The following is a 27,127-nucleotide window of genomic DNA, read 5'->3' as shown; positions in this document are numbered from 1 at the left end:
ATCAAAAGGAATGTGAGAAAGCCAGTAAATGCTAAACAGTCAGTGTAGGAGTGACTGAGGACAGAGATACACAGTATGCAGCAAACAAAAGACTATGTGTCAAGAAAAACAAAGAACAGGTCAAAACACACACACGCACACACAGAGTTACACTGGAACCATTGACACCACTGAAAACGATCTCAACACAGTTTGTTTTGGTTGAATTGAGTCAAAACAGAAGACATTCAAAACTAAAATAATTGTCACGGTTTGAAGAGTGAAATGAAATATTCATATTTTCCAGTTCAGTATAAGTGTTTTGTACTGACTTTAGGTTTATTATAATTGTATTTATTTATTTAATATTTATTTATCTATTTATTTATTTAATTACTAATACATTATAATTATGCACATATACATATTTGATTTTGACAGAAGTAAATGTAACTTCACAAAAAAAGATCAAACATTGTACAAATGTCTCCTCTTTAAGTTCTGTGCCATGTTGAACAGATGGAGCTTTCCTTACCGGACTGCTTGGCATCATTGGGCTTCATGCAGCGGATGTACGACGGCTCCTTAGACATGAGGATCTCCATTAGTTTAGCCAGACTGGCTTTGAACTGGGTGGCTGCCTGAAGGGGCAGACACACACAAGATAAGAGATTAAAAAAAGATTACAAAAAAAGTTAAGTCACCCGACAAGGGGATGGGAGAGATTAACAGAGGAAGAGAGAGAGAAGAGACGGAGGGATGGAGAGAGAGATCAAGGAGCGAAAAGAGAACAGCAAGGTTGTGATTGAAACAGACTGCGACCAAGGTGCAGCCAGTGATGGAAGAAGTGGAGAAAAGAGGAGAGAGGAGAGGAGAGGAGCGAGTACTGTGGCGGGAGACCGCAGGGAACACTAGATCTACTGTGTTGGACTGTGACTGAATCTCGCCAGCCTGTGACATCTTGTGTGTGTGTGTGTGTGTGTGTGCGTGTGTGTGTGTCCGTGACGTGTGTGTCTGACTGAAGGGCACAGAAGTGTCAGGGCATTCCTCTACATGTGGGATACGGCAGAGATTCCCCATCAGACTGCAGTGCCCACACGATACAGAGGGAGACACAACAACATGGCTGTGTCTCGGCGTGAGAAAACATGTTTGTCCAAGAGGTCATGATTTGTAAGTGGTGAAGGACAGGGATCAAAAACACGACCCTGGCACAGCAACCCAATTTCCAATCTGATAAGCAACCCCCGTTTCTCACAAACCACACAAAAATTAGGAACCCATGGCACTACACACACAGCAGTAAGGTGGTGGGATGTCCTGTGTCACATAACCAAGACACTGGTCCAACGCAAAACAGATGAATCCATTTCAGGTTAAGGCTGACAAGGCAATTAATGGTACCCAGAATGTGCATTGTCCACCCTTGCCTTAAAATATATATAAGAAGAGAAAAGACACTCATGGCTCCTTCTTTCAATGTTGATGAATGCACACAAAGTTGACAGAACTTATTAGATGAAAGGTGTTATACTGGTAAGAAACCACACCTAGAAAGACTTCCAGTTGCGCAATGGCACACAGGCTGTACAGGTGCAGGACTATAAAGCTGACTACAACAGCAAACACAATGCCAGAGTGGCTGCTACAACACATCAGAACAACTTCCAGATGTACACATTTATAATCCACATGGCATGCTCAAATGTATTTTAAATGGCACTGGGCTTATTGTAATTCCTCAACTTTCAGCGTTCTTCCAGCTTTATAGCTACAATAAATATGACATATCACACAATATTACATAATAATAATACAGGCTTACCATATTCTTGGCAAACGTGTATTAGCTTTCCCCTGCAACACCATCATCACATTGTGTGAATCCAACTTCAGGGTGTCTTGTTCAGCTACAGTACCATAACTTGCACTTTCTGTACATGAAGGCTTCCAGATTGCCCACAGATATTCTGTTCCCTGATCATAATGCACTTAAATTATGGAAAAACATTTATCCTTCACTTGACAGTCTAACATTAGCCACCAGGCAGTACAAACATAAAAGGTATCAAATGTTTTGGGCTGAAATAAGTTATTTAAAATAAAATGATTAAGGACAAATTTATTTAAATGTTTTTTTTTATGTAAACTTATGTTCGTCGTTTACATTTTTGTGTGACCCAAAACGCCCCATAGCCCATACAGTAGTTGGTGTGGACCTTGTGGCATTCACCCATCTTGCCAGAAGGCCAATCTGTCACTGTTATATATAAGTGTGCATGTGTATCTTTCTGTCAATGTGTGTGTGTGTGTGTGTGTGTGTGTGTGTGTGTGTGTGTGTGTGTGTGTGTGTGTGTGTGTGTGTGTGTGTGTGTGTGTGTGTGTGTGTGTGTTTGACTGAGAATGACTGCTGTAACCACAGTGCAAGCTGAGGGGAGAGACAGTATGAGTGAGTGAGTGAGTGAGTGAGTGAGTGAGTGAGTGAGTGAGTGAGTGAGTGAGTCTTCTAAGTACAGAACATTTTCTAATTTACCTATCTCAACTAAGCCCCACCCTCTTTCCCTGATCCTCAGACAGTTGTGATTGGAAGATGAAGAAAAGAGGACAGGGTTTGAGATGGGTCAATTGCCATGACCGAGAGAGAAACCCACAGGACAGTGTCTCACCGTCTCTGGGCGTTTCAGGTCCGTCAGATCGTCCCTGTCGAAGCACTGGGTGAGGATCTTGTTCTCCGAGATACACATCACCTGCACAGTCACACAAACATAACATTTCATACTTAACATGCCTATATAATTATATATTATAGTGTCTATCTGTATGTCTAGGACTACAATATGTCACTAGGATGAGGACGAGTATTATTATTATTACTATTATAATAAAGCAGTCTCAGTTTATTCAGTCTCACCTCTTTCAAGTTCCTGAAGAGGAGGTCATTGTTCTTGTCCAAAAATCCTGAGGGGGAGAGTAGAATGTGAGAGTGTGTTCCGGCCAAGTACAGTTGACCTGGAGTAATCTCCATCACCATGACAACCACCTCCAAATAACCAAGGACATGAGGTCTCAGCACTGAACTTTCGCCCTCCCTCCTCCCTCCCTCCCACTCTGCCCTCCAGCTCTAGCTTCCTCTTAATGATGGCACACACACACACACACACACACACACACACACACACACACACACACACACACACACACACACACACACACACACACACACACACACACACACACACACACACACACACACACACACACACACACACACACACACACACACACACACACACACACACACACACACACACACACACACACACACACACACACACACGTTGGGGGGCAATCAATTTAAAATGTAGCCTAAACTGAAACAGAAATGTACTTGCAATTGATGGATCATTCATTCTCAATTATTTATTCATAGTTTTAGTATGATAACCTGCCCCTTTCAATAGTTTTATTATGATAACCTTCGTGTTTCAATCGTTTTAGTATGATTGATAACCTTCCTGTTTCAATAGTTTTAGTATGATAACCTTCCCGTTTTAATAAAAAATTTAATAACATCAATTTCCTGAATTGAAAGTTAATTTACTCCCCTGGCCTGACATAAACATGCTTTCATGCGCACACACACACGCACCACCACCCCCACCCACACACACACACACGCACCACCACCCACACACACACGCACCACCACCCACACACACACGCACCACCACCCCCACCCACACACACACACACGCACCACCACCCCCACCACCACCCACACACACACGCACCACCACCCCCACCCACACACACACACACACGCACCACCACCCCCACCCACACACACGCACCACCACCCCCACCCACACACACGCACCACCACCCCCACCCACACACACACACACGCACCACCACCCCCACCACCACACACACACACACGCACCACCACACACACCCACACACACACACACGCACCACCACCCCCACCACCACACACACACACACACGCACCACCACCCCCACCACCACACACACACACACACACGCACCCCCACCCACACACACACACACACACACACACACACACACACACACACACCCCCACCCACACACACACCCCCACCCACACACACACCCCCACCCACACACACACCCCCACCCACACCCCCACCCACACACACACCACCACCCACACACACACCCCCACCCACACACACACCACCACCCACACACACACCACCACCCACACCCACACGCACCCCCACCCCCACCACCACACACACACCCACACCACCACCCACACACACACACACACACCCCCACCCACACACACACACACACCCCCACCCACACACACCCCCACCCACACACACACCCCCACCCACACACACACACACCACCACCCACACACACACCCCCACCCACACACACACCCCCACCCCCACCCACACACACCCCCACCCACACACACCCCCACCCACACACACACCCCCACCCACACACACACCCCCACCCCCACCCACACACACCCCCACCCACACACACCCCCACCCACACACACCCCCACCCACACCCCCACCCACACACACACACACCCCCACCCACACACACACACACACCCACCCACACACACACCACCACCCACACACACACCACCACCCACACACACACACACACCCCCACCCACACACACCCCCACCCACACACACACACACCACCACACACACACACACCCCCACCCACACACACCCCCACCCACACACACACCCCCACCCACACACACACACACCCCCACCCACACCACCACCCACACACACACACCATTGACGTTGTAGTTGACCTCTCCAGCGTAGTGCAGCAGTCTGAACTCATCTCGGCCCATCACCTTACGGGTCTTTCCATCAGCCAGCTTGTGACTGCAGGGAAAATACACACACACACACACAGTTTATGTATCCGTGTATTACTTCTAGAAATAGGTCTAATCTATGTGTAATAGTTTATGTATCCGTATATTACTTATAGAAACAGGTCTAATCTATGTGTACCGTAATAGTTTATGTATCTGTCCTTTGTTTCAAAGTGATGATTTTCATGTCTCTCAAAATTGTGCAATCTACCACCCGATCAGTCTACCACCCGATCAGTCTACCACCCGATCAGTCTACCACCCGATCAGTCTACCACCCGATCAGTCTACCACCCGATCAGTCTACCACCAGATCAGTCTACCACCCGATCAGTCTACAACCAGATCAGTCTACCACCAGATCAGTCTACAACCAGATCAGTCTACCACCAGATCAGTCTACCACCAGATCAGTCTACCACCCGATCAGTCTACCACCCGATCAGTCTACCACCCAATCAGTCTACCACCCGATCAGTCTACCACCCGATCAGTCTACCACCAGATCTTAATGGTCATAAAACCACACCAGAAGTGTTACATGGGGAGGGCGGCTGGGTAGCGCAGCGGACTAAGCGCCTGCCTACCACCGCAGAGACACTGGTATCGAATCCAGCTGTCAGCGGTACCTCCGGCTTGGTCGGTCGTCCATACTAACACAATTGGCAGTGTTAGCGGGTGGGAAGCCGGTGGGGTGTGTATCCTGGTCGTTGTAAACAGCGACTCCTACAGGTCGGTCGGGGCGCCTGCTCAGCGAGGAAGGGAACTGGGGGAAGTAGTGTGAGTGTGAGTCCCACGTGTTACGCTCCCCCAGTGAGAGTCTTCGCTGTCAGGTGAAAAGAAGCGGCTGGCTGACTCCACATGTATCGGAGGAGACATGTGATAGTATCTATCAACCCTCCCTAGACCGGCAAGTGGGGGGGAAATGCGCAGCACAACGACCAGGAAGGGAATTGGCATAACTAAAAAATTGGGATGGGAAAAAAAATACAGAAAAAAGGGGGAGAAAAAGTAAGATAAAAAAAGTGTTACATGGGGCTGAACTGTAGACTGAAGTTACACAAAGGGAAGACAGGAGAACGTTTCATTTTCACTTTTCAGAACGTTGCGTTATTATCACAGTCAGGTTAGACGTCGTTTGTCTCCTGAACTCTTTTCGTTGTCAATGGACCCGTCTCAAACCCTGCCCTCTTTTCTTGATCCTCCAATCACAACTGTCGCTTACCTCGGACAAACCAAACCTGTCTCAAACTCTGCCCTCTTTTCTTGATCCTCCAATCACAACTGTCGCTTACCTCGGACAAACCAAGTTTGTCCGAGGTAAGCGACAGTTGTGATTGGAGGATCAAGAAAAGGGGCAGGGTTTGAGACAGGTCTATTCAACACTGAGCATGCGCGGGAGGTATTCAACACTGAGCATGCGCGGGAGGTATTCAACACTGAGCATGCGCGGGAGGTATTTGTCTGAGCATGCGCGGGAGGTATTTGTCTGAGCATGCGCGGGAGGTATTTGTTGCGTGTACTGTACATGAGCGCGAGCTCGGGGGTTAAAGGATAACTCCACTTTTTTTTAAATTAGCTTATTTAACATCTTCCCTGGAGTTAGACAAGAAGATACATACCTTTTTTGTCTCTGTGCGTGCATTTTAGCTTTGGGAATAGACGCTCCGTTAGCATAGCTTAGCTTCATCACTGGAAGTGGGGGAGGACAGTAGCCTTACAGTGATTTACAGTGTATTGCAAGGTCTGACATTGACCAAACTTGATATGCATGACCTTGGTGGGCTCTAGGTCAACTCCTGAAAAGGGGGTCAATGTCAGACTTTGCAATCAAAAGTTAGGGGGCTAATAACCCTTGCCATAATTTCAGTGCGCCCCTAACTTTTGATTGCAAGGTCTGACATTGACCCCCTTTTCAGGAGTTGACCTAGAGCCCACCAAGGTCATGCATATCAAGTTTGGTCAATGTCAGACCTTGAAATACACTGTAAGGCACTGTAAGGCTACTGTCCTCCCCCACTTCCAGTGATGAAGCTAAGCTATGCTAACGGAGCGTCTATTCCCAAAGCTAAAATGCACGCACAGAGACAAAAAAGGTATGTATCTTCTTGTCTAACTCCAGGGAAGATGTTAAATAAGCTAATTTAAAAAAAAGTGGAGTTATCCTTTAAGTTGTCGCTCGCTTAGCACCCCACACCAGACATGACCGTTCAGTATAATAAGCTATATGTGTGGCTCTGTTTAGCTGGGGGTGTTGTTGTTTCCCCCCGGAGGGAGATATGGGAGGACAGACCAGACGTTAGGTTGTCGTGAAGCGAGCGTATTAGCAGGTAGCGGTGTTGTGCATTACATTTACAAGGGAAAGTATTTAACCTGTAAAACCCATATTGAGCTGGAATTAAACCACCATATATACGAATACAACCTCTTCTCATTCTTCCTGACATTACTACACGATGGATCACTACAATACATTCACTACCACAGATTGGACAAGTAATGTTATGCACCTGCTGAGAGATAACTAACGTTATTTATTTAAATTGTTCCCGTTAATTAATCATTTTTAATAGACTGATCTATCTCTCTCTCTTGATAGACCGGTCTATCCTACATTACGCGCATCCAATGAGTCTATCTGACGGCCACGGGGGGTTTAATGTTGGCATTATCCGTCGTCTTACTTATTATTAAACGTATAATTTATTTCGCCCAAATGAAGGTTCCGAAAGTCCGTCTCGGTCACAAGCGCAACCAATGAGTCTATCGAGAGAGATATACCGGTCTAGAGAGAGATAGAGAGAGAGCACATTAGAGGCTCCAGATATAGATATACATTTTCCCGACATAATGCTACCTGCCTTGACAAAATCTGTGCCTCGGTTATCCAGATACAGATGAATTATCATCTCAGAATAACAATAAGCGTCTATGTTTTATGCGTCTTTTACGTCTTGAGCAATAATATTTATTAGAGGCTCCATTTTTCGTGGACGAAAAATACACCAGTCTATAGATATACATTTTCCCGACATAATTAGAGGAGGTAATAATAGGGGGCTTTAACGAACGTGACAAAGTGAGCGTGTCCTCCGACAGTGTCCTCCAGCTTTTCCAGAAAGGTGGTGTCACTGGCATCGGGTGTCACTGGCATCGCCTGGCCGCAGACATTCTTCATCCTGAAATGAAAGGAGAGGTAGAGTACGAGAGAGGGAGGAGAAGGGATAGAGAAGGATAGAGGGAGAAGGAGAGATAGAAAAGCAGAGGGAGAAGGAGAGATAGAAAAGCAGAGGGAGAAGGAGAGATAGATGAGGAGATAGAGAAGGAGAGGGAGGAGAGATGGAAGAGGAGAGACAGAGGAGGAGAGATAGGGGAGATAGAGGAGAGATAGAGGAGGAGAGAGGGAGTAGAGATAGAGGAAGAGAGATATAGAAGGAGATATATTGAAGGAGAGGGAGGAGTGGGAGAGAATGAGGTATATGTATGTACAGGTATGTCATATACTGTAAGTAGTTAGATATTAACAGGAAATGGGAGCCGGCATATTTAATGTAAACAAGGGTTGAGATGGTTGAGAGAAGATGGCCTCCTCACCAGAATGGAGATGATGCCTTTAAACTTCTCCTCTACCAGATCACAGATGATCTTGTTGTTGAAGTAGGGCACCGGCTCCCACTGGAAACACATAGGAAGAAATCACATTAGAGATCTTTAGAAAATAACTTGGAATCATTTGGAATAGACTGACCTTGCCTCGAAAAGCAACTAACCACAACCCATCTGCCAGGCGCACGTGCCGATAGTCGCCACATCCAACCTGAACATTCCATTCTATGTTAACGATGTTTAGTCTTACTCTTGCTGTGTACTAGTGCCCAGGAACTACAGATGATAACTAGCTCTGTAGCTACAGTATAAACCGGTGCAATGTAATGTTGTACATAGCTGCATCTTAAAAAGGAGCTGTAAGTGGTATTCTTTGGTCAGTGTTTGGTCAGTAACAGTGACAACAACAAAGACAATTCTGGTATCCCGTTCCCACTTCCAATCAGGAGAGGTCTGCCAAAAATAAGACATAAAAACTAGTTATAAGCAAATGTGTCCTTGAAAAAAGTAAGATAATCTACTAATAATAAGTAAGCTCATTTGGCTTGGCAAGATTTCTTGAAATAAGTACAAATATCTAGGGTTATCTCTCTCCTGATTGGATAAAGTGGGAATGAGATACCAGACCATTTATTTTCCGTTTACTGCAGAGTGGAGGGACTGGGAGACCCATGTTACTGACCAAACACTCTATATCAGTGATGGTTGTTGAAATGTAGAGCTATGTAACACTTATTTTAACAAGAAATACCACTTACAGCACCTTTAAATAACCTCCATACACATACACACATAAATTAACTACTAATATAATTGAATGGCTATGAAATAAATCATCCACAGAATGGCAGGAATCCTGGTAGGCAGGCATTCTACTCCCCCACTCCCTGCATGTGAACACACGAACACACACACACAGAGACCTCCACAGGCCTGTTGTAGCGATGACCATGTCACCACATCATTTCCACAGGAATGGCACACAACTCTCAGCCCACAGAACATATGTGAGATTATAATAGGTTCTTTGATGAGCAGGAGGAGGGGTGCTACATCTAACTTGCTCCTACATGCTGTCACTCTGCTGGGGACATTCAAGTGACTGAGTATGATATAATGACATAGTTAAAAGAAGAAAGAGGGAAGATGAAAGAAATGGAGGAAAGGTAGAGGGGGGAGGGCGAGAGAGGAAAATACAAAAAAAACAGTTTTATTTGTTCTCATATTTTTATATTCAGATCAAGTTTTATTGCCTATATTTATGTCTTTCTACTATTGCCCTGCCCATACTGGTCCCCCTCATGCTAGACCTGTCCCCGTCCTGCTAGACCTGTCCCCCTCCTGCTAGACCTGTCCCCCCTATACCTGTCGCCCTCCTGCTAGACCTGTCCCCCTCCTGCTAGACCTGTCCCCCTCCTGCTAGACCTGCCCCCCTCCTGCTAGACCTGCCCCCCTCCTGCTATGACGCCTGCATTTCCCCATGGGGATAAACAGAGGAATATCTTATCTTATCTAGTATTAAATGTCAAATGTAAATGTTATCTTATCTCATCTCATCTTAGGTGTAAAGACAAGAGCGGAAGGTAGTAGGGATGCTCGATATTGGCTTTTTTACCGATACCGATATTGTCCAACTCTTAATTTCCGATACCGATATCAACCGATACCAATATATGCAGGGTTTCCCCCCCCAAAAAACGGAATAATTTCAGGTAATTAACATTACATATCTCTTGTTGTGGAATTCACACAACATTATGCATACTTTTGATAAATAAATAAAATCAGAATTTGTTCTTACTTGCTTGCCTGGTTAAATAAAGATTATAGAAATGTAAAAAAAAATAAATAAAAAATTTAAATGTGAAAACCGATATTTTCCGATATCACATTTTAATGCCAATATCGGCCGATAATATCAGACATCACTAGAAGGTAGTGGTGTCTCAGACTGCCATTATCTCAGTTAAGCAGAGTCGACTCCAACGTTGAAAGTGGGCACATATTGATCACTTGATAAGCTCCAGAGCCGTAACTGACTTGACTGTTGTTATGACATTTGGTATTCGGAAACAATACATTCTCAAGGTGGCCATTGATTTGAATGATGTGAAAAATGTCATCATCATCATCATCATCGTAGTGACAAAAAGAATGCACCTTTCTTTCGGTTGGTGCGCCTGCGCAGTAGAATCAGGAAGTGTCGGGGGCAGCGTGAGCCTCCCACGCGTTACTCCTCGCCACAGAGATCGAGCTGCGCAGGTGAAAAGATGCGACTGCTGTTACCTCAAGTACCGGAGGGGACTTGTGCTATGTATGACTTAGTCCACATTGCAGCCGGCTTGTGGGAGGCAAGAAACAGCGTCCGTGACAGGGGAGGGTTGAATTGGATGATACGAAATTGGGATGGGAGAAAATATAGAAAATGGGAGAAAAAGTGGATAAAAAAAAAATAATGCACCTTTCTTCTTGGAAATACCATGACACATTTCGTGTGGAAATACCATGACACATTTCGTGTGGAAATACCATGACACTTTTCGTGTGGAAATACCATGACACTTGTTAGTAAGGGAAGGGTAGTGAGACTTGTAAAAACAGGAAGAAGACAGGGAGACAGGGGAAGAGGCAGAATAAGTGACAGGACAGAATGGAGAAGTGAAGGTATATATCTGACCGTGATGCCCTCAGCCTCGTACTCCTCCTGTTCCGACTTCAGTGTGAGCTCGATGAACAGCTGCTGCAGCTTCTCATTGCAGTAGTTGATACAGAACTGTTCAAAACTGGAACCAGGTAGAATATATAGACATATTGGTGAGCTGATCGACTGGTGTACAGACAGCACACTGGTCATAAATACTAGTAAAACCAAAGAGCTGACTATCAGCTGCAACAGTAGCCTGCTAAATCCAAGCCAACAAGTTTCAATAAATGGTCAGTCTGTAGAAGTGGTAGAACATTTTAAATATTCTTGGATAACACCATGAGATTTATAGCTAACACAGAATACATATTCAAGAAAGCTATGCAAGGCTGTGTTCTGAGCCCCCTCCTCTATCCCTGTTCACACATGACTGCGTAGCACAGCGGAACAACAACACAATCATCAAATTTGCTGATGACACAGTAGTGGTGGGCCTGATCTCTGCCAACGACGAGAGGGCCTACCTGGAAGAGGTAGAGAATCTGTCACAGTGGTGTCAGGAGAACTGCCTCTCCCTGAACGTCAGCAAAACAAAAGAGATGATTGTGGACTTCAGGAGGTCGGGGGTCAAGGACTACAGCCCCCTCAGCATCGACGGGGCACCGGTTGAGAGAGTGAACAGTTTCAAGTACCTCGGAGCCCACATATCCGAGGACTTGACATGGACCACACACATTAACAGTGTGGTGAAGAAGGCACGACAACGCCTCTACTTCCTCAGGCGCCTAAGGAAGTTCCAAGATCAGTCAGAAGATCCTTAGGAACTTCTACTCATGTACAATAGAGAGCATCCTGACTGGCAACATCACCTCCTGGTTTGGGAATAGCACTGCACAAGACCGAAGCAGACTACAAAGAGTGACACGTTCAGCCGAACGCACAATTGGAGGGGGGCTCCCCACCCTCCAGAACATTTACAACAAGCGGTTCAGGGGGAAGGCTAAGAGAATCATTAAGGACTCGAGCCACCCGAACAACTGCCTATTTGAACTGCTGCGGTCAGGCAAGCGATACCGGAGTCTTAAGGCGAGCACAGAAAGACTCAGAAGAAGCTTCTATCCCCAGGCCATCAGGCTGCTAAACGAACAATAAACACTATGCAACAACCATCAAATGCACACAGCACACGCACACACTCACTTAAACAAACAACACACTGCAGCACCCACTCTCCACACTTTAGATCACACAAACACACTTACACTTTATATTTATTGATAAAGGATTTGCACTACAACTCGTACACCTACTGTAAATTGTACCTAAATTGCACCTCATCCCATTTCTGCCTTGCACTATATAGTATTGTATATTAGTACACTGCATAGTATTGTATATTATATGGTAACTCAGTTACGTCTATTCTGCATCGAACATTGTACATATGTCTACACTGAACACTGTGACCTCATTTTTTTACTTCTAATTTACATGCTATACTATGTTATTTTATTTCATACTTATCTAGTCTTGCACAGTCTCTGGAGCGTAACAGTAAGAAGCATTTTGTATAAAAGTATTCTGTACTTCTGTATGACAACTATTAAAGAAACTTGAAACTTGAACTTGCTTGTATCTTCTAAGGAAGTTGAATAGTTTTTCTGTAAGTAGGGATATTCTAGAGCTGGTATACAAAAGTCTTGTTGAAAGTGTGATAACGTTTGATATCTCAACATGGTATGGAAACCTTGGGGCCAAGAATAAGAACAAATTGGCAAGGATTGTTAACATAGCCAGTAAAGGGCGGCTAGGTGGTGTAGTGGGCAAGGCACTCGCCACCAACGCAGGAGACGCTGGGTTCGAGCCCAGCTCTCGGCGTTGCTACCAGCTTGGCTGGTCGCTCATACTAACACAATTGGCAGTGTTAGGGGTGGGAAAGCTGGTGGGTGGGTCCTGGTCGTTGTAAACAGCGACTCCTACAGTTCGGTCGGGGCGCCTGCACAGCGAGGGAAGGATCTGGACAGAGGTAGTGTGACCTTCCACACGTTACACTTTCCCAGTGAGAGTCTGCGCTGCCAGGCTGGCTGCCAGCTGGCTGCACATGTGTCGGAGGAAAGCATGTGATAGTCTCCGGCCTCCCGGACCAACAGTAGGGGGGGTGCGCAACAACCAGGAAGGGGGTTGGGAATTGGCATAACGACTAACAGTGGGGATCGGAAAAAAGGAGGGGGAAAAAAAGATATTAAAAAAAGAATAAAAAAAAACAGCCTCTTTGAACTGCTGCGGTCAGGCAAGCGATACCGGAGTCTCAAGGCGAGCACAGAAAGACTCAGAAGAAGCTTCTATCCCCAGGCCATCAGGCTGCTAAACGAACAATGAACACTACACAACAACAACAACCACCAAACGCACATAGCACACACATCCACACGCACACACTCACTTTAAACAAACACACTGTAGCACCCACTCCACACACTTTATAGCACACACCCACTTTAAACAAACACACTGTAGCACCCACTCCCCACACTTTATATTTATTGATGAAGGATTGCACTACAACTCGTACACCTTACTGTAAATTGTACCTAAATTGTACCTCATCCCATTTCTGCTTTGCACTATATAGTACTGTACATTAGTACACTGCATAGTATTGTATATTATATGGTAACTCAGAACATTGTACATATGTCTATACTGAACACTGTGACCTCATTTTCTTCTTCTAAATTACATGCTATACTATGTTATTTGATACTATCTTGTCTAGCACAGTCTCTGGAGCGTAACAGTAAGAAGCATTTTGTATGAAAGTATTCTGTACTTCTGTATGACAACTATTAAAGAAACTTGAAACTTGAAACTTGATATAGGGAAACCACAAAAATAATTGTCCGAGTTATATGTATTTCGGAATAGGGACAACGCTCAGCAAATAATATTGTCTGATCCTTTGCATCCCTTCATTGTGAGTTTGACATGCTTCCATCTGGAAGGCGCTGTATAGTTCCTCTAGCCCCCAAAAATTTAAGAAGTCCTTCATCCCACATGCCATTGCTCTGATGAATTCTTAGATTTAAATTGTAACCATGGTACTGGTTAGGTATCTGAAGCTCTGTCCGTGTTTTTTGTTGTTGTTGTTTCTCTTTTGTTTATGTATTGGGCTGTTTTGGGCCAATGTCTTTTGTCCCTGTGTGGTGTTTTTTATTGTGTTGTTGTCTTGTTTATTGCAACCATGGTGAAGCCAAAGACAAATTTCCATGAAAGTGGACAAATAATATCTATCCATCTATCCATCTATCTATCTATCCATCTATCCATCTATATTACACCATGAGAGAAGGAGGAACAGCTCATACACATGCCTTTGTGTACAAAACAGATTTTTTTTTTAGGAAAACATCAGATTTTGGGTGCATTTAATTTGATTCCTTGACCTAAAGGTTTGAGCCTATCCACCATATTCACACGGTGGCCATTTTGCTCTTATGTCATGCTCAGGTTGGGACTCCTTTCCACCCTGTTTCCACCTAGTGAATTATAGTCAATAGAGGCCATGGAGCACATTCAATATCATGCTGTATCATTATAAATTATATATAAATGTATGTATAAATGCATGGGTAACAGAAGCATGGGTAAAATCCATCTACTTTAAAATATTACGTATATGGTTTTCATCTCACCTGTTGTGTTGGAAGACCTCAAAGCCATAGATATCCAGCAGTCCAATGACAGAGCAGTTCTTATAGGAGTCATCCTGGAAAAACCAACAGATAGCAAAAGAGTAAAATCTGACAATGCAGAATTGCTGAATTCACACCCATAAAGTAGTATGATATATACATAGAGGGAAATAATAAACTCAGAATAGACAGCAGGTATCTATTAGGGAAAATGCATAGCTTGAAGCAAAATTAGGCTCAAACCTAATAATTATCATGTAACAGAAATACTATTTTAGGCCAACTACCAGCTGGAAACATTGCCTGGCCAACTTGTAATACCATGCAATATCCACAAGGTGGCCCTCTGGTACACTGGAAGAGCTAGACAGCATAAGGCAGTAAAATAAGTTTCCATGCATTACTTTCTCCTCCTGATAAGATAAGATACGATATGCCTTTATTGATCCCCTTGTGGAAGACAAACGACACACCTATCCCCTCAAATAAATTGCCAACTGAAGGGTGTGTTAAAATAACACAGGATGGGATGTCCTTAATGAAACACATACACGTGTTTAAATAAATGACACAAATGGTGTTGCTATTAACACACAATGTGTTGCCTTTCATCGCACCTGTAACAACTCCATGTGTATAGTTAGTTTAGTAACACATTCTGTATTATTTTAACACATAGTTTCAGAGAGTGTATACTACCGCTGAGCATGACCTTAGTGATCAGTGTGTGTGTACCGTGTATGCCAGGGAGCCGTTGATCTTGTTGACCAGCCAGGTGAAGGTGCGTCCGTACACAGCCTTAGACAGAGCATCGCGGGCCGAAGACGCCTGCTCCAGGTTCAACGGACTCATCAGCTAGAGAACACACACACACAGAGGAGAAGAAGAGACGGAGACGGGTGGGGGAGATACAGATAGACAGACGAGAGAGAGAATTACAGAGAGTTAGACAACAAGCTACAATTGTCACATTATGCAAGACATCATCATGATGTGTAAAACGTGGGCTTAATTGCCCATAGCCAGACCAGACATACACACAGACACTCGTTATGAAAAGAGGTTTATAACTCTCTCTCTCTTCTGCACACACACACACACACACACACACACGTGTCTCCACCCACCTCCTCTCCCTTGGCGATGATCTTCTTGTGTGTGAGAGCCTCAGTCAGCACTGATCCATTCACTCCTAGCAACACACACACACACACACACACACACACACACACACACACACACACACACACACACACACACACACACACACACACACACACACACACACACACACACACACACACACACACACACACACACACACACACACACACACACACACACACACACACACACACACACGTGTCTCCACCCACCTCCTCTCCCTTGGCGATGATCTTCTTGTGTGTGAGAGCCTCAGTCAGCACTGATCCATTCACTCCTAGCAACTGGAAGACACAACACATCATTAACCATATCAGCCCCAGAGCAATGACTGACCACAACAACACAACATTAACCATATCAGCCCCAGAGCAATGACACAGGACATAATAACCAGATCCAAATAGCGACATATCGTATCTTGTTGATCATGCACAAGATGATGTATGGTCTGGAGTAAGGATGAATGGGTGTATTAAAGTGTAAGTGTGTGTGTGTGTGTGTGTGTGTGTGTGTGTGTGTGTGTGTGTGTGTGTGTGTGTGTGTGTGTGTGTGTGTGTGTGTGTGTGTGTGTGTGTGTCACAACAACAACGCCAATGTCAACACTGGACTGAGCTTAAACTGCAAGGGAAGCTTGCTTGTCTCCCTGCCGCTGACCACTCTGTCTCGCACGCAGCATCATCATCTTCACTTTAAAAGCTAGGCTACAGGTTTTACCATCGAAGCTCAACCTTTCCATCTGGCTCCCTGGCAGTCATAGCCCACACTGCATACACCACGGTCATGAACAGACAACAGAAACCGTGTCTCCCATCCTCAATAGTTGTCATGCATACAAAGGGCTCTACATTTGTAGGCATGATAGGATCGTGGATCTGATTGCAGACAGTGTCAGTTCCACACTCAGGTCACCTGCAACAGTGCTGTATAAGCACACCAGTGTGAAGCCATGTATGTTCAATCTGTGTAGTGACAATTCACTGTTCTCTGATATTTCAGCAAACACCCCCGATGTTGTTGTTGTTAATGAGAATAACATAGATTCTCATTCTAGAAGTTGGCTGTAGGTTTGACTACAGTCTAACTCTAGAAGAAACCTTTACAACCAATATGTCGAAGTATCAACTGTTAGACTAGAGCATACCATATCACAACTGGGCTACAACTGTAAACTTTTAGTTTTCATATTTGGAAGCCTGGGTCATGTTCATAAGTTGGGTGTTAGAGGCCTTCAGATGGCCGGTCTTCCGAAGGGAAGAGCCAAACAGTTAGCAAGATATTGCTCAGTGTCAGCAATTATTGGCAGCCGCGCAATTTGGAGAAGACGCTGCTATCTGTACCCATGAGCTGTGTGCTACTTGTCTGGTTCATCAACCTATGTGTGTGTGTAACTTTGGTTGCCATTGCCAATTTGGGCGCACACACACACACACACACACACACACACACACACACACACACACACACACACACACACACACACACACACACACACACACACACACACACACACACACACACACACACACACACACACACACACACACACACACACACACACACACACACACACACACACACACACACACACACACACACACACACACACACACACACACACACAATGTCTAAAGGACACAAATATTATCAGTGCAATTGGACATTGTGGGTTATTCCAATAGGGTCCAGCTGCATCCCCGGAGAATCCGCTCACTGGCAACTTCCGCCAGCCACAGGACGCGCCTGCCAGCCACAGGACGCACGCTGATTCGCGGAAAGTACGGTAGTAGGCGTGTTCGAGATTGATTTCGGCTCGCCTCGAAAATAGACAAGAGTAGCCGAGTGCAGCCGGGGGACGAGTGCAGCCGGGGGAGGAGCCAGAACGTCGGACACTTCAGATTTGACTACAGCCTGCTAGTCTAGTCTCGCATGGCAGATACGCATTCACGTCACCACCACACAGACATACACACCTGTCCAGCTCATTATAATGCGATGGCCACGTGCACATTAGATTAGATTCAAATGTACAGCACACCATATAATACTGCTATAGTGGAATATACTATTCATAATCCATAATGTATACCATCTTGTTGCGCGCTCCTGGCCACCGCAGCGCGCACGCACACACAACACACATAATTCTGTTTTGCATCAATATATATATACAGTATTGAGGCAAAACAGACGACGTGTGTGTGTGTGTGTGTGTGTGTGTGTGTGTGTGTGTGTGTGTGTGTGTGTGGGATACAGTATCAGATCAGCTGCTGCATCGTTAATGAACTATAGATTTATATGGAATTCGTTAATCTATCTAGCGGTTGGGTTAACTGAGAGCCAGATTGCTTAGAGGAGTACTGTATAGAGCGGTAATGCTCAGATTGCTCATTGAGTCATGACTATAAATGCAAAACGGAGATGGGACACGCACGCACACAGCCACTTTACGTTTATAGCTGATTTTAGAATGGCTCTTCAGCATGAAGTTAAATCAACTATCCAGTTCGTTTTATAGTGTAATTTGGCTACTTGAGAGAAAGTGAGAGAGAGATTCATGTTACGCGCAACTTGCGGAGTACGCACTGAGTCCGTTGTCATTCAATATGAATTGAAAATGGGGGACCCTGATGTAAACAAGACAAACGTCTTTCTCTGGTCTGCATCCCCTTAACAATTGTGTATTGAGCCGTACTGTATTGTACCCATTCTGCAATCTGTTAAATAAAGTTTTCATTCATTCATTCAGTCTCAGAATGGATTTGGTAGAGAGAGAGAAAAAAATTGCCATTCTTATGTTGTGGCATTTTACAAGTAATCTGTGGCATCACTGATTGTAATGAATGGAGAATATCAATTACATTTATTTTATGTCATCTTTGACGGTGAATAACACCATGCTAAAAAATACCCATTCTGCAATCTGTTAATAAAGTTTTCAATCAATTGCAGGCCGCGACCCTCTCTCCAACCGTATTGTACCCATTCTGCAATCTGTTAATAAAGTTTTCAATCAATCACTCTCTACAACCGCACGTCTCAATTCCAGGCCGCGACCCTCTCTCCAACCGTATTGTACCCATTCTGCAATCTGTTAATAAAGTTTTCAATCAATCACTCTCTACAACGCACGTCTCAACCGTGCTTGGTCAAGGGGGAGGGGCGTACTTCGAGATACTTCCGTACTTTCCGCAAATCAGCGCGCGTCCTGTGGCTGTCGGAAGTTGCCAGTGAGCGGATTCTCCGGGGATGCAGCTGGACCCTATTGGAATAACCCACAATGTCCAATTGCACTGATAATATTTGTGTCCTTTAGACATTGTATGTATGTGGACATAAAGATTCTGTGTGTGTGTAGGTGTGTATGTGTGTGTGTGTGTGTGTGTGTGTGTGTGTGTGTGTGTGTGTGTGTGTGTGTGTGTGTGTGTGTGTGTGTGTGTGTGTGTGTAAGCTATAACATTGTATTTGAGTGGATCTCCTCCGGGGACAGATGTACTGGTTCATCTGGATGCTGGTATTTCAAGTCTACTTCAATGTGTGTTGAGTTGAGGGAACGACATGTATATACATGAGGCTGAACATTAGCCGTGCCACACGTTTACCTTGACCTATCGTACCATACTACCACGTTACTAAGTTACTTCAATGAATGGAGGAAGAACGTAGGGGTGTTTCAGGGGACTTTGATCCCCATGGCCTGAGCAATTATTAATCCACTGTGAAGGAACTAGGCTAGTAGAATATGTATTATGTGAGCTTGGGGTATTTGGTCTACTCCAGGGCCTAGGTGGTGTACATAGGGAGGTGTAGTCTGACGTCACTTTGGACCGCCCACGAGGTCCACCCGTATAGGGATCTATCATTGGGGAAATGGATTAGCGGCTATTGTAACAATTCTGCCGCATGAACATTGGAAAGCATTCCATTTTTGCACAAAATGAGTTCCCTTCTATCACTAACATTATTGTTTAAGCATTTTTGGTTGAAATAAAATTCCGCGATTTTTCTTTACAATTAATTGCGAATATTTTCATGTTGAGCTATAGATTGTGGATGAATAAGCACAGAAAGGTACACCATGCAAATGTTCATGCTTTATTTGTTTTAAAACGAGACAATTTAGAAATGGGCAATGGGGAAAATACGTTGCAATTTTGCGAGGTGGACTGGCCGGAAACAGCAATGACGTAACCACTACACCTCCCTATTGCGTACAAGACCTAGTGGACTATTATTAAACAACCACTGCACAATATCTGCACACATGCATTGTCAATATGTAAATAGGAATTCAACTCACTCTTGCTCATTGTGTACATAACTCTCTTGATTCTGGTAAATATGTCTGTATGTAAATAGGAATGTAAATAGTTTGTTTCCCTCTGGACATCGTCTTCCAACCATGTTGTGTAGTGCTGTTGATGTCATTCTCCCATGTAATCATGTACTATGTTATGTCCCCCTTTAATATACACAATAAACTTCTTTCTTATTATTATCATGGCATGTCATCTCTCCAGCGATGTGTCTTACCCTGGCCAGGTATTTGATCTGTGTGTCTGAGACGATGTAAGCATTTCCACTGTCCTCCCCACCAAACTGGATGTTACCCAGGTGGAGCACACTGGCTATGATGTTCAACAGCTCCTAGAGAGAGAGACATAGAGACAGAGACAGAGACAGAGACAGAGAGAGAGAGAGAGAGAGAGAGAGGGATAAGATAGAAAGAGAAGGATGTAGAGAAAGGAGTGGATCCAAAGGTAAGGGGAGGAGGGGATTAGGCCTTGATAAGATTACATGGATTTGATATCTTATTGCAAAGTGCAAAAGACAGGGTTATCTTTATCTTAGGTCTAGTTAATTAGGCCCAGGAACAGGGGTGGCTGCGCACCTGTTGTGCATCAGAGCAATTGATAAGCACAGGTTAAATCACCACAGAAATCAGTTCTCAATTCTCACCATACATTCTCACACACAAATCGTAGTAGTGTCTGTAGGTACTAGTGTCTGTGTAGGTACTAGTGTCTGTAGGTACTAAGGCTGAGCCCGAACCCTGTTTTTAGGGTTCGAACGTTCGCCAGGGTTTATCGAACGAACGTTCGAACGAACGTTTTTTGTAATTTTTTTAATAAAATTTTTTTTTTATTACATTTCTTTTTTTTATATCTTTTTTTTTTTATATCATTTTTTTTCGTTTTGTGGCATTAGCGTTATATAGTTAGTGTTACACGTTCAATAACAGGTATTCACTCTTGGTCGACGGGAAGGAGAGAGGCGCGCGCGCCTCGGCTCCTTCCACAGTCTACCTCGGAACGGGGGACGGCAGAGAGACAGAGAGACACCGGCGCGGGGGTCCCGCGCCGGGCTCCCAACACACCTGCCGCCTCGGCCAGAGTTGTTTCCAACGCAACCACCTCCCGCCATGAAGCTCGCACTCCGTGGCCGAAAAAGGCTGGTATTCATTAATGAGCCTTCCGCAGGTTCACCTATGGAAACCTTGTTACGACTTTTACTTCCTCGGCTGGGAGCTAACGCTACGTTAATGCTTCTCTCAAGCAGATCAATGGCGGCATTGCCGGAAGTAAAAAAAATAATAAACGCTTGCCGATTGGTGGTAACAGCAGAGGCGGGTGCAAGCGGTGTGACGTAATTGGCAGAATCGCCTGTCATTCAATCAAAATTGTTCTATTGCATTGGTTGAGACTAGAGCTCTGGTTGAGTATCCAGCAACAGCCCGGCAGAGACCATACTGGTTGAGCCGAGCGACTCGGCACTCGGGGGACGCGCCGCTTCACATCGCCTCACCGTCGTTGCGCCTGCTTTATTTTTTTTCACCGAACGTTCGAACCCATTAATTAAAGTCCGAATGTCAGCTTAACGAACGAACGTTCGAACGTTCGGGCTCAGCCTTAGTAGGTACTAGTGTCAGTAGGTACTAGTGTCTGTAGGTACTAGTGTCTGTAGGTACTAGTGTCTGTAGGTACTAGTGTCTGTAGGTACTAGTGTCTGTAGGTACTAGTGTCTGTAGGTACTAGTGTCTGTAGGTACTAGTGTCTGTAGGTACTAGTGTCAGTAGGTACTAGTGTCTGTAGGTACTAGTGTCTGTAGGTACTAGTGTCTGTAGGTACTAGTGTCAGTAGGTACTAGTGTCTGTAGGTACTAGTGTCTGTAGGTAGTAGTGTCTGTAGGTAGTAGTGTCTGTAGGTACTAGTGTCTGTAGGTAGTAGTGTCTGTAGGTAGTAGTGTCTGTAGGTACTAGTGTCTGTAGGTACTAGTGTCAGTAGGTACTAGTGTCAGTAGGTAGTAGTGTCTGTAGGTACTAGTGTCTGTAGGTAGTAGTGTCTGTAGGTACTAGTGTCTGTAGGTACTAGTGTCAGTAGGTACTAGTGTCTGTAGTAGTGTCTGTAGGTACTAGTGTCAGTAGGTACTAGTGTCTGTAGGTACTAGTGTCAGTAGTAGTGTCTGTAGGTACTAGTGTCAGTAGGTACTAGTGTCTGTAGGTACTAGTGTCTGTAGGTACTAGTGTCAGTAGGTACTAGTGTCTGTAGGTACTAGTGTCTGTAGTAGTGTCTGTAGGTACTAGTGTCTGTAGGTACTAGTGTCAGTAGGTACTAGTGTCTGTAGTAGTGTCTGTAGGTACTAGTGTCAGTAGGTACTAGTGTCTGTAGGTACTAGTGTCTGTAGTAGTGTCTGTAGGTACTAGTGTCAGTAGGTACTAGTGTCTGTAGGTACTAGTGTCTGTAGTAGTGTCTGTAGGTACTAGTGTCTGTAGGTACTAGTGTCAGTAGGTACTAGTGTCTGTAGGTACTAGTGTCTGTAGGTACTAGTGTCTGTAAGTACTAGTGTCTGTAGGTACTAGTGTCTGTAGGTACTAGTGTCTGTAGGTACTAGTGTCAGTAGGTACTAGTGTCTGTAGGTACTAGTGTCTGTAGGTAGTAGTGTCTGTAGGTACTAGTGTCTGTAGGTACTAGTGTCTGTAGATACTAGTGTCTGTAGGTACTAGTGTCTGTAGATACTAGTGTCTGTAGGTACTAGTGTCTGTAGATACTAGTGTCTGTAGGTACTAGTGTCAGTAGGTACTAGTGTCTGTAGGTACTAGTGTCTGTAGGTACTAGTGTCTGTAGGTACTAGTGTCAGTAGGTACTAGTGTCTGTAGGTACTAGTGTCTGTAGGTACTAGTGTCTGTAGGTACTAGTGTCTGTAGGTACTAGTGTCTGTAGGTACTAGTGTCTGTAGGTACTAGTGTCTGTAGGTACTAGTGTCTGTAGTAGTGTCTGTAGGTACTAGTGTCTGTAGGTACTAGTGTCTGTAGGTACTAGTGTCTGTAGGTACTAGTGTCTGTAGGTACTAGTGTCTGTAGGTACTAGTGTCTGTAGGTACTAGTGTCAGTAGGTACTAGTGTCTGTAGGTACTAGTGTCTGTAGGTACTAGTGTCTGTAGGTACTAGTGTCTGTAGGTACTAGTGTCAGTAGGTACTAGTGTCTGTAGGTACTAGTGTCTGTAGGTACTAGTGTCTGTAGGTACTAGTGTCAGTAGGTACTAGTGTCTGTAGGTACTAGTGTCTGTAGGTAGTAGTGTCTGTAGGTACTAGTGTCTGTAGGTACTAGTGTCTGTAGGTACTAGTGTCAGTAGGTACTAGTGTCTGTAGGTACTAGTGTCAGTAGGTACTAGTGTCTGTAGGTACTAGTGTCTGTAGGTACTAGTGTCAGTAGGTACTAGTGTCAGTAGGTAGTAGTGTCTGTAGGTACTAGTGTCTGTAGGTACTAGTGTCTGTAGGTACTAGTGTCTGTAGGTACTAGTGTCAGTAGGTACTAGTGTCTGTAGGTACTAGTGTCAGTAGGTACTAGTGTCTGTAGGTACTAGTGTCAGTAGGTACTAGTGTCAGTAGGTACTAGTGTCTGTAGGTACTAGTGTCAGTAGGTACTAGTGTCAGTAGGTACTAGTGTCAGTAGGTACTAGTGTCTGTAGGTACTAGTGTCAGTAGGTACTAGTGTCTGTAGGTACTAGTGTCAGTAGGTACTAGTGTCTGTAGGTACTAGTGTCTGTAGGTACTAGTGTCAGTAGGTACTAGTGTCAGTAGGTACTAGTGTCTGTAGTAGTGTCTGTAGGTACTAGTGTCAGTAGGTACTAGTGTCTGTAGGTACTAGTGTCAGTAGTAGTGTCTGTAGGTACTAGTGTCAGTAGGTACTAGTGTCTGTAGGTACTAGTGTCTGTAGGTACTAGTGTCAGTAGGTACTAGTGTCTGTAGGTACTAGTGTCTGTAGTAGTGTCTGTAGGTACTAGTGTCTGTAGGTACTAGTGTCAGTAGGTACTAGTGTCTGTAGTAGTGTCTGTAGGTACTAGTGTCAGTAGGTACTAGTGTCTGTAGGTACTAGTGTCTGTAGTAGTGTCTGTAGGTACTAGTGTCAGTAGGTACTAGTGTCTGTAGGTACTAGTGTCTGTAGTAGTGTCTGTAGGTACTAGTGTCTGTAGGTACTAGTGTCAGTAGGTACTAGTGTCTGTAGGTACTAGTGTCTGTAGGTACTAGTGTCTGTAAGTACTAGTGTCTGTAGGTACTAGTGTCTGTAGGTACTAGTGTCTGTAGGTACTAGTGTCAGTAGGTACTAGTGTCTGTAGGTACTAGTGTCTGTAGGTAGTAGTGTCTGTAGGTACTAGTGTCTGTAGGTACTAGTGTCTGTAGATACTAGTGTCTGTAGGTACTAGTGTCTGTAGATACTAGTGTCTGTAGGTACTAGTGTCTGTAGATACTAGTGTCTGTAGGTACTAGTGTCAGTAGGTACTAGTGTCTGTAGGTACTAGTGTCTGTAGGTACTAGTGTCTGTAGGTACTAGTGTCAGTAGGTACTAGTGTCTGTAGGTACTAGTGTCTGTAGGTACTAGTGTCTGTAGGTACTAGTGTCTGTAGGTACTAGTGTCTGTAGGTACTAGTGTCTGTAGGTACTAGTGTCTGTAGGTACTAGTGTCTGTAGGTACTAGTGTCTGTAGTAGTGTCTGTAGGTACTAGTGTCTGTAGGTACTAGTGTCTGTAGGTACTAGTGTCTGTAGGTACTAGTGTCTGTAGGTACTAGTGTCTGTAGGTACTAGTGTCAGTAGGTACTAGTGTCTGTAGGTACTAGTGTCTGTAGGTACTAGTGTCTGTAGGTACTAGTGTCAGTAGGTACTAGTGTCTGTAGGTACTAGTGTCTGTAGGTACTAGTGTCTGTAGGTACTAGTGTCAGTAGGTACTAGTGTCTGTAGGTACTAGTGTCTGTAGGTACTAGTGTCTGTAGGTACTAGTGTCTGTAGGTACTAGTGTCTGTAGGTACTAGTGTCAGTAGGTACTAGTGTCTGTAGGTACTAGTGTCAGTAGGTACTAGTGTCTGTAGGTACTAGTGTCAGTAGGTAGTAGTGTCTGTAGGTACTAGTGTCTGTAGGTACTAGTGTCTGTAGGTACTAGTGTCAGTAGGTACTAGTGTCTGTAGGTACTAGTGTCAGTAGGTACTAGTGTCAGTAGGTAGTAGTGTCTGTAGGTACTAGTGTCTGTAGGTACTAGTGTCTGTAGGTACTAGTGTCTGTAGGTACTAGTGTCAGTAGGTACTAGTGTCTGTAGGTACTAGTGTCAGTAGGTACTAGTGTCTGTAGGTACTAGTGTCAGTAGGTACTAGTGTCAGTAGGTACTAGTGTCTGTAGGTACTAGTGTCAGTAGGTACTAGTGTCAGTAGGTACTAGTGTCAGTAGGTACTAGTGTCTGTAGGTACTAGTGTCAGTAGGTACTAGTGTCTGTAGGTACTAGTGTCAGTAGGTACTAGTGTCTGTAGGTACTAGTGTCTGTAGGTACTAGTGTCAGTAGGTACTAGTGTCAGTAGGTACTAGTGTCAGTAGGTACTAGTGTCAGTAGGTACTAGTGTCAGTAGGTACTAGTGTCTGTAGGTACTAGTGTCTGTAGGTACTAGTGTCTGTAGGTACTAGTGTCTGTAGGTACTAGTGTCAGTAGGTACTAGTGTCAGTAGGTACTAGTGTTTGTGTAGGTAGTGTGTGTGTGTGTGTGTGTGTGTGTGTGTGTGTGTGTGTGTGTGTGTGTGTGTGTGTGTGTGTGTGTGTGTGTGTGTGTGTGTGTGTGTGTGTGTGTGTGTGTGTGATGTACTGTAGTAGTGTCTGTGTGTTATTCGTTATTTAATTGGTTGTAGGAAGGTCAGTCAGCCAATCAGAGCGCCACTCAAAACGTTGATCATCATGTCGAACATAATTTCAACAGACCAATCAGAGGGTTCCTTGAAACAGTAATCATAATAATCAAATATAATCTCAACGAACACCAGAATGGTGGAACGGCTGAACCCCTCTGGTGCAGAGGTCTGAGTGATTTAAGGTCAAACGGAAGGGACAGCTCTCTCCTGATTACTCCCAGGGGACCTGCAGGCCAGGTGTTGTATCGACGGTCGCGTTTGGTCCCTACCTCCACCTCGTCTTCGCTGAAGCCAATCACAGTCAAGGCCTTCCTCACCATCTTCCAATCACTGCGGTCATTGATGGAGCTGACTTTGGGGCAGTTCCCCTGGGGGAAAAAACACATGACACACAGGCTAATTATTTTCCCCAATACTGTAAATAGATGGTTCTATTCAAAATGTCACATCAGATATATGTGATCGATTCTATTATGTCCAGCAATCTAGCAAAATACAGACACATTGAAGAATTGTGTACTGTACACACAGAAATGCAAAACTGGCATACTGTGTGTGTGTGTGTGTGTGCGTGTGCGTGTGCGTGTGTGCGTGTGCGTGTGCGTGTGTGTGTGTGTGTGTTGGAGAGGGGCTGAGTAGTGCCAGTGGTGGTTCTGTCCCCTGAGGTTAGATCACCGTGGAGCGCTAAGTGTGTGAGACTAAGGGCCTATTAGCTAGAACTCCCACTGGGACACACCCAACAACCTCTTACAGGGTGAGGGAGGGCGGGGATAGACAGAGACAGAGATAGACAGAGACAGAGACAGAGACAGAGACAGGGACAGAGACAGAGACAGAGACAGAGAGAGAGAGAGAGAGAGAGAGAGAGAGAGAGGGAGAGGGAGAGGGAGAGGGAGAGGGAGAGGGAGAGGGAGAGGGAGAGAGAGAGAGAGAGAGAGAGAGAGAGAGAGAGAGAGAGAGGGAGAGGG

General features: G+C 44.8%; 1 protein-coding gene across 1 annotated transcript in view; it reads right to left on the bottom strand.

Annotated features, from left to right (window-relative positions):
• The window catches only part of myo1cb (myosin Ic, paralog b), a 149,231-nt gene that overhangs the window by 27,364 nt on the left and 94,740 nt on the right, over positions 1-27,127 (bottom strand). The window contains 13 exon segments of the mRNA XM_084319539.1: positions 515-620; positions 2,646-2,726; positions 2,891-2,937; positions 4,801-4,895; positions 7,960-8,042; positions 8,044-8,067; positions 8,483-8,563; positions 11,172-11,277; positions 14,831-14,904; positions 15,566-15,685; positions 16,207-16,278; positions 20,528-20,641; positions 26,429-26,527. Coding sequence (XP_084175665.1) covers positions 515-620; positions 2,646-2,726; positions 2,891-2,937; positions 4,801-4,895; positions 7,960-8,042; positions 8,044-8,067; positions 8,483-8,563; positions 11,172-11,277; positions 14,831-14,904; positions 15,566-15,685; positions 16,207-16,278; positions 20,528-20,641; positions 26,429-26,527 — 1,102 coding nt within the window.

Source organism: Notolepis coatsorum (assembly GCF_963971535.1).
Source record: "Notolepis coatsorum genome assembly, chromosome: 1".
NCBI classification, from domain to species: Eukaryota; Metazoa; Chordata; class Actinopteri; order Aulopiformes; family Paralepididae; genus Notolepis; species Notolepis coatsorum.
Note: the sequence above shows the minus strand (reverse complement) of the source record. Positions and strands in the feature narration are given on the sequence as shown.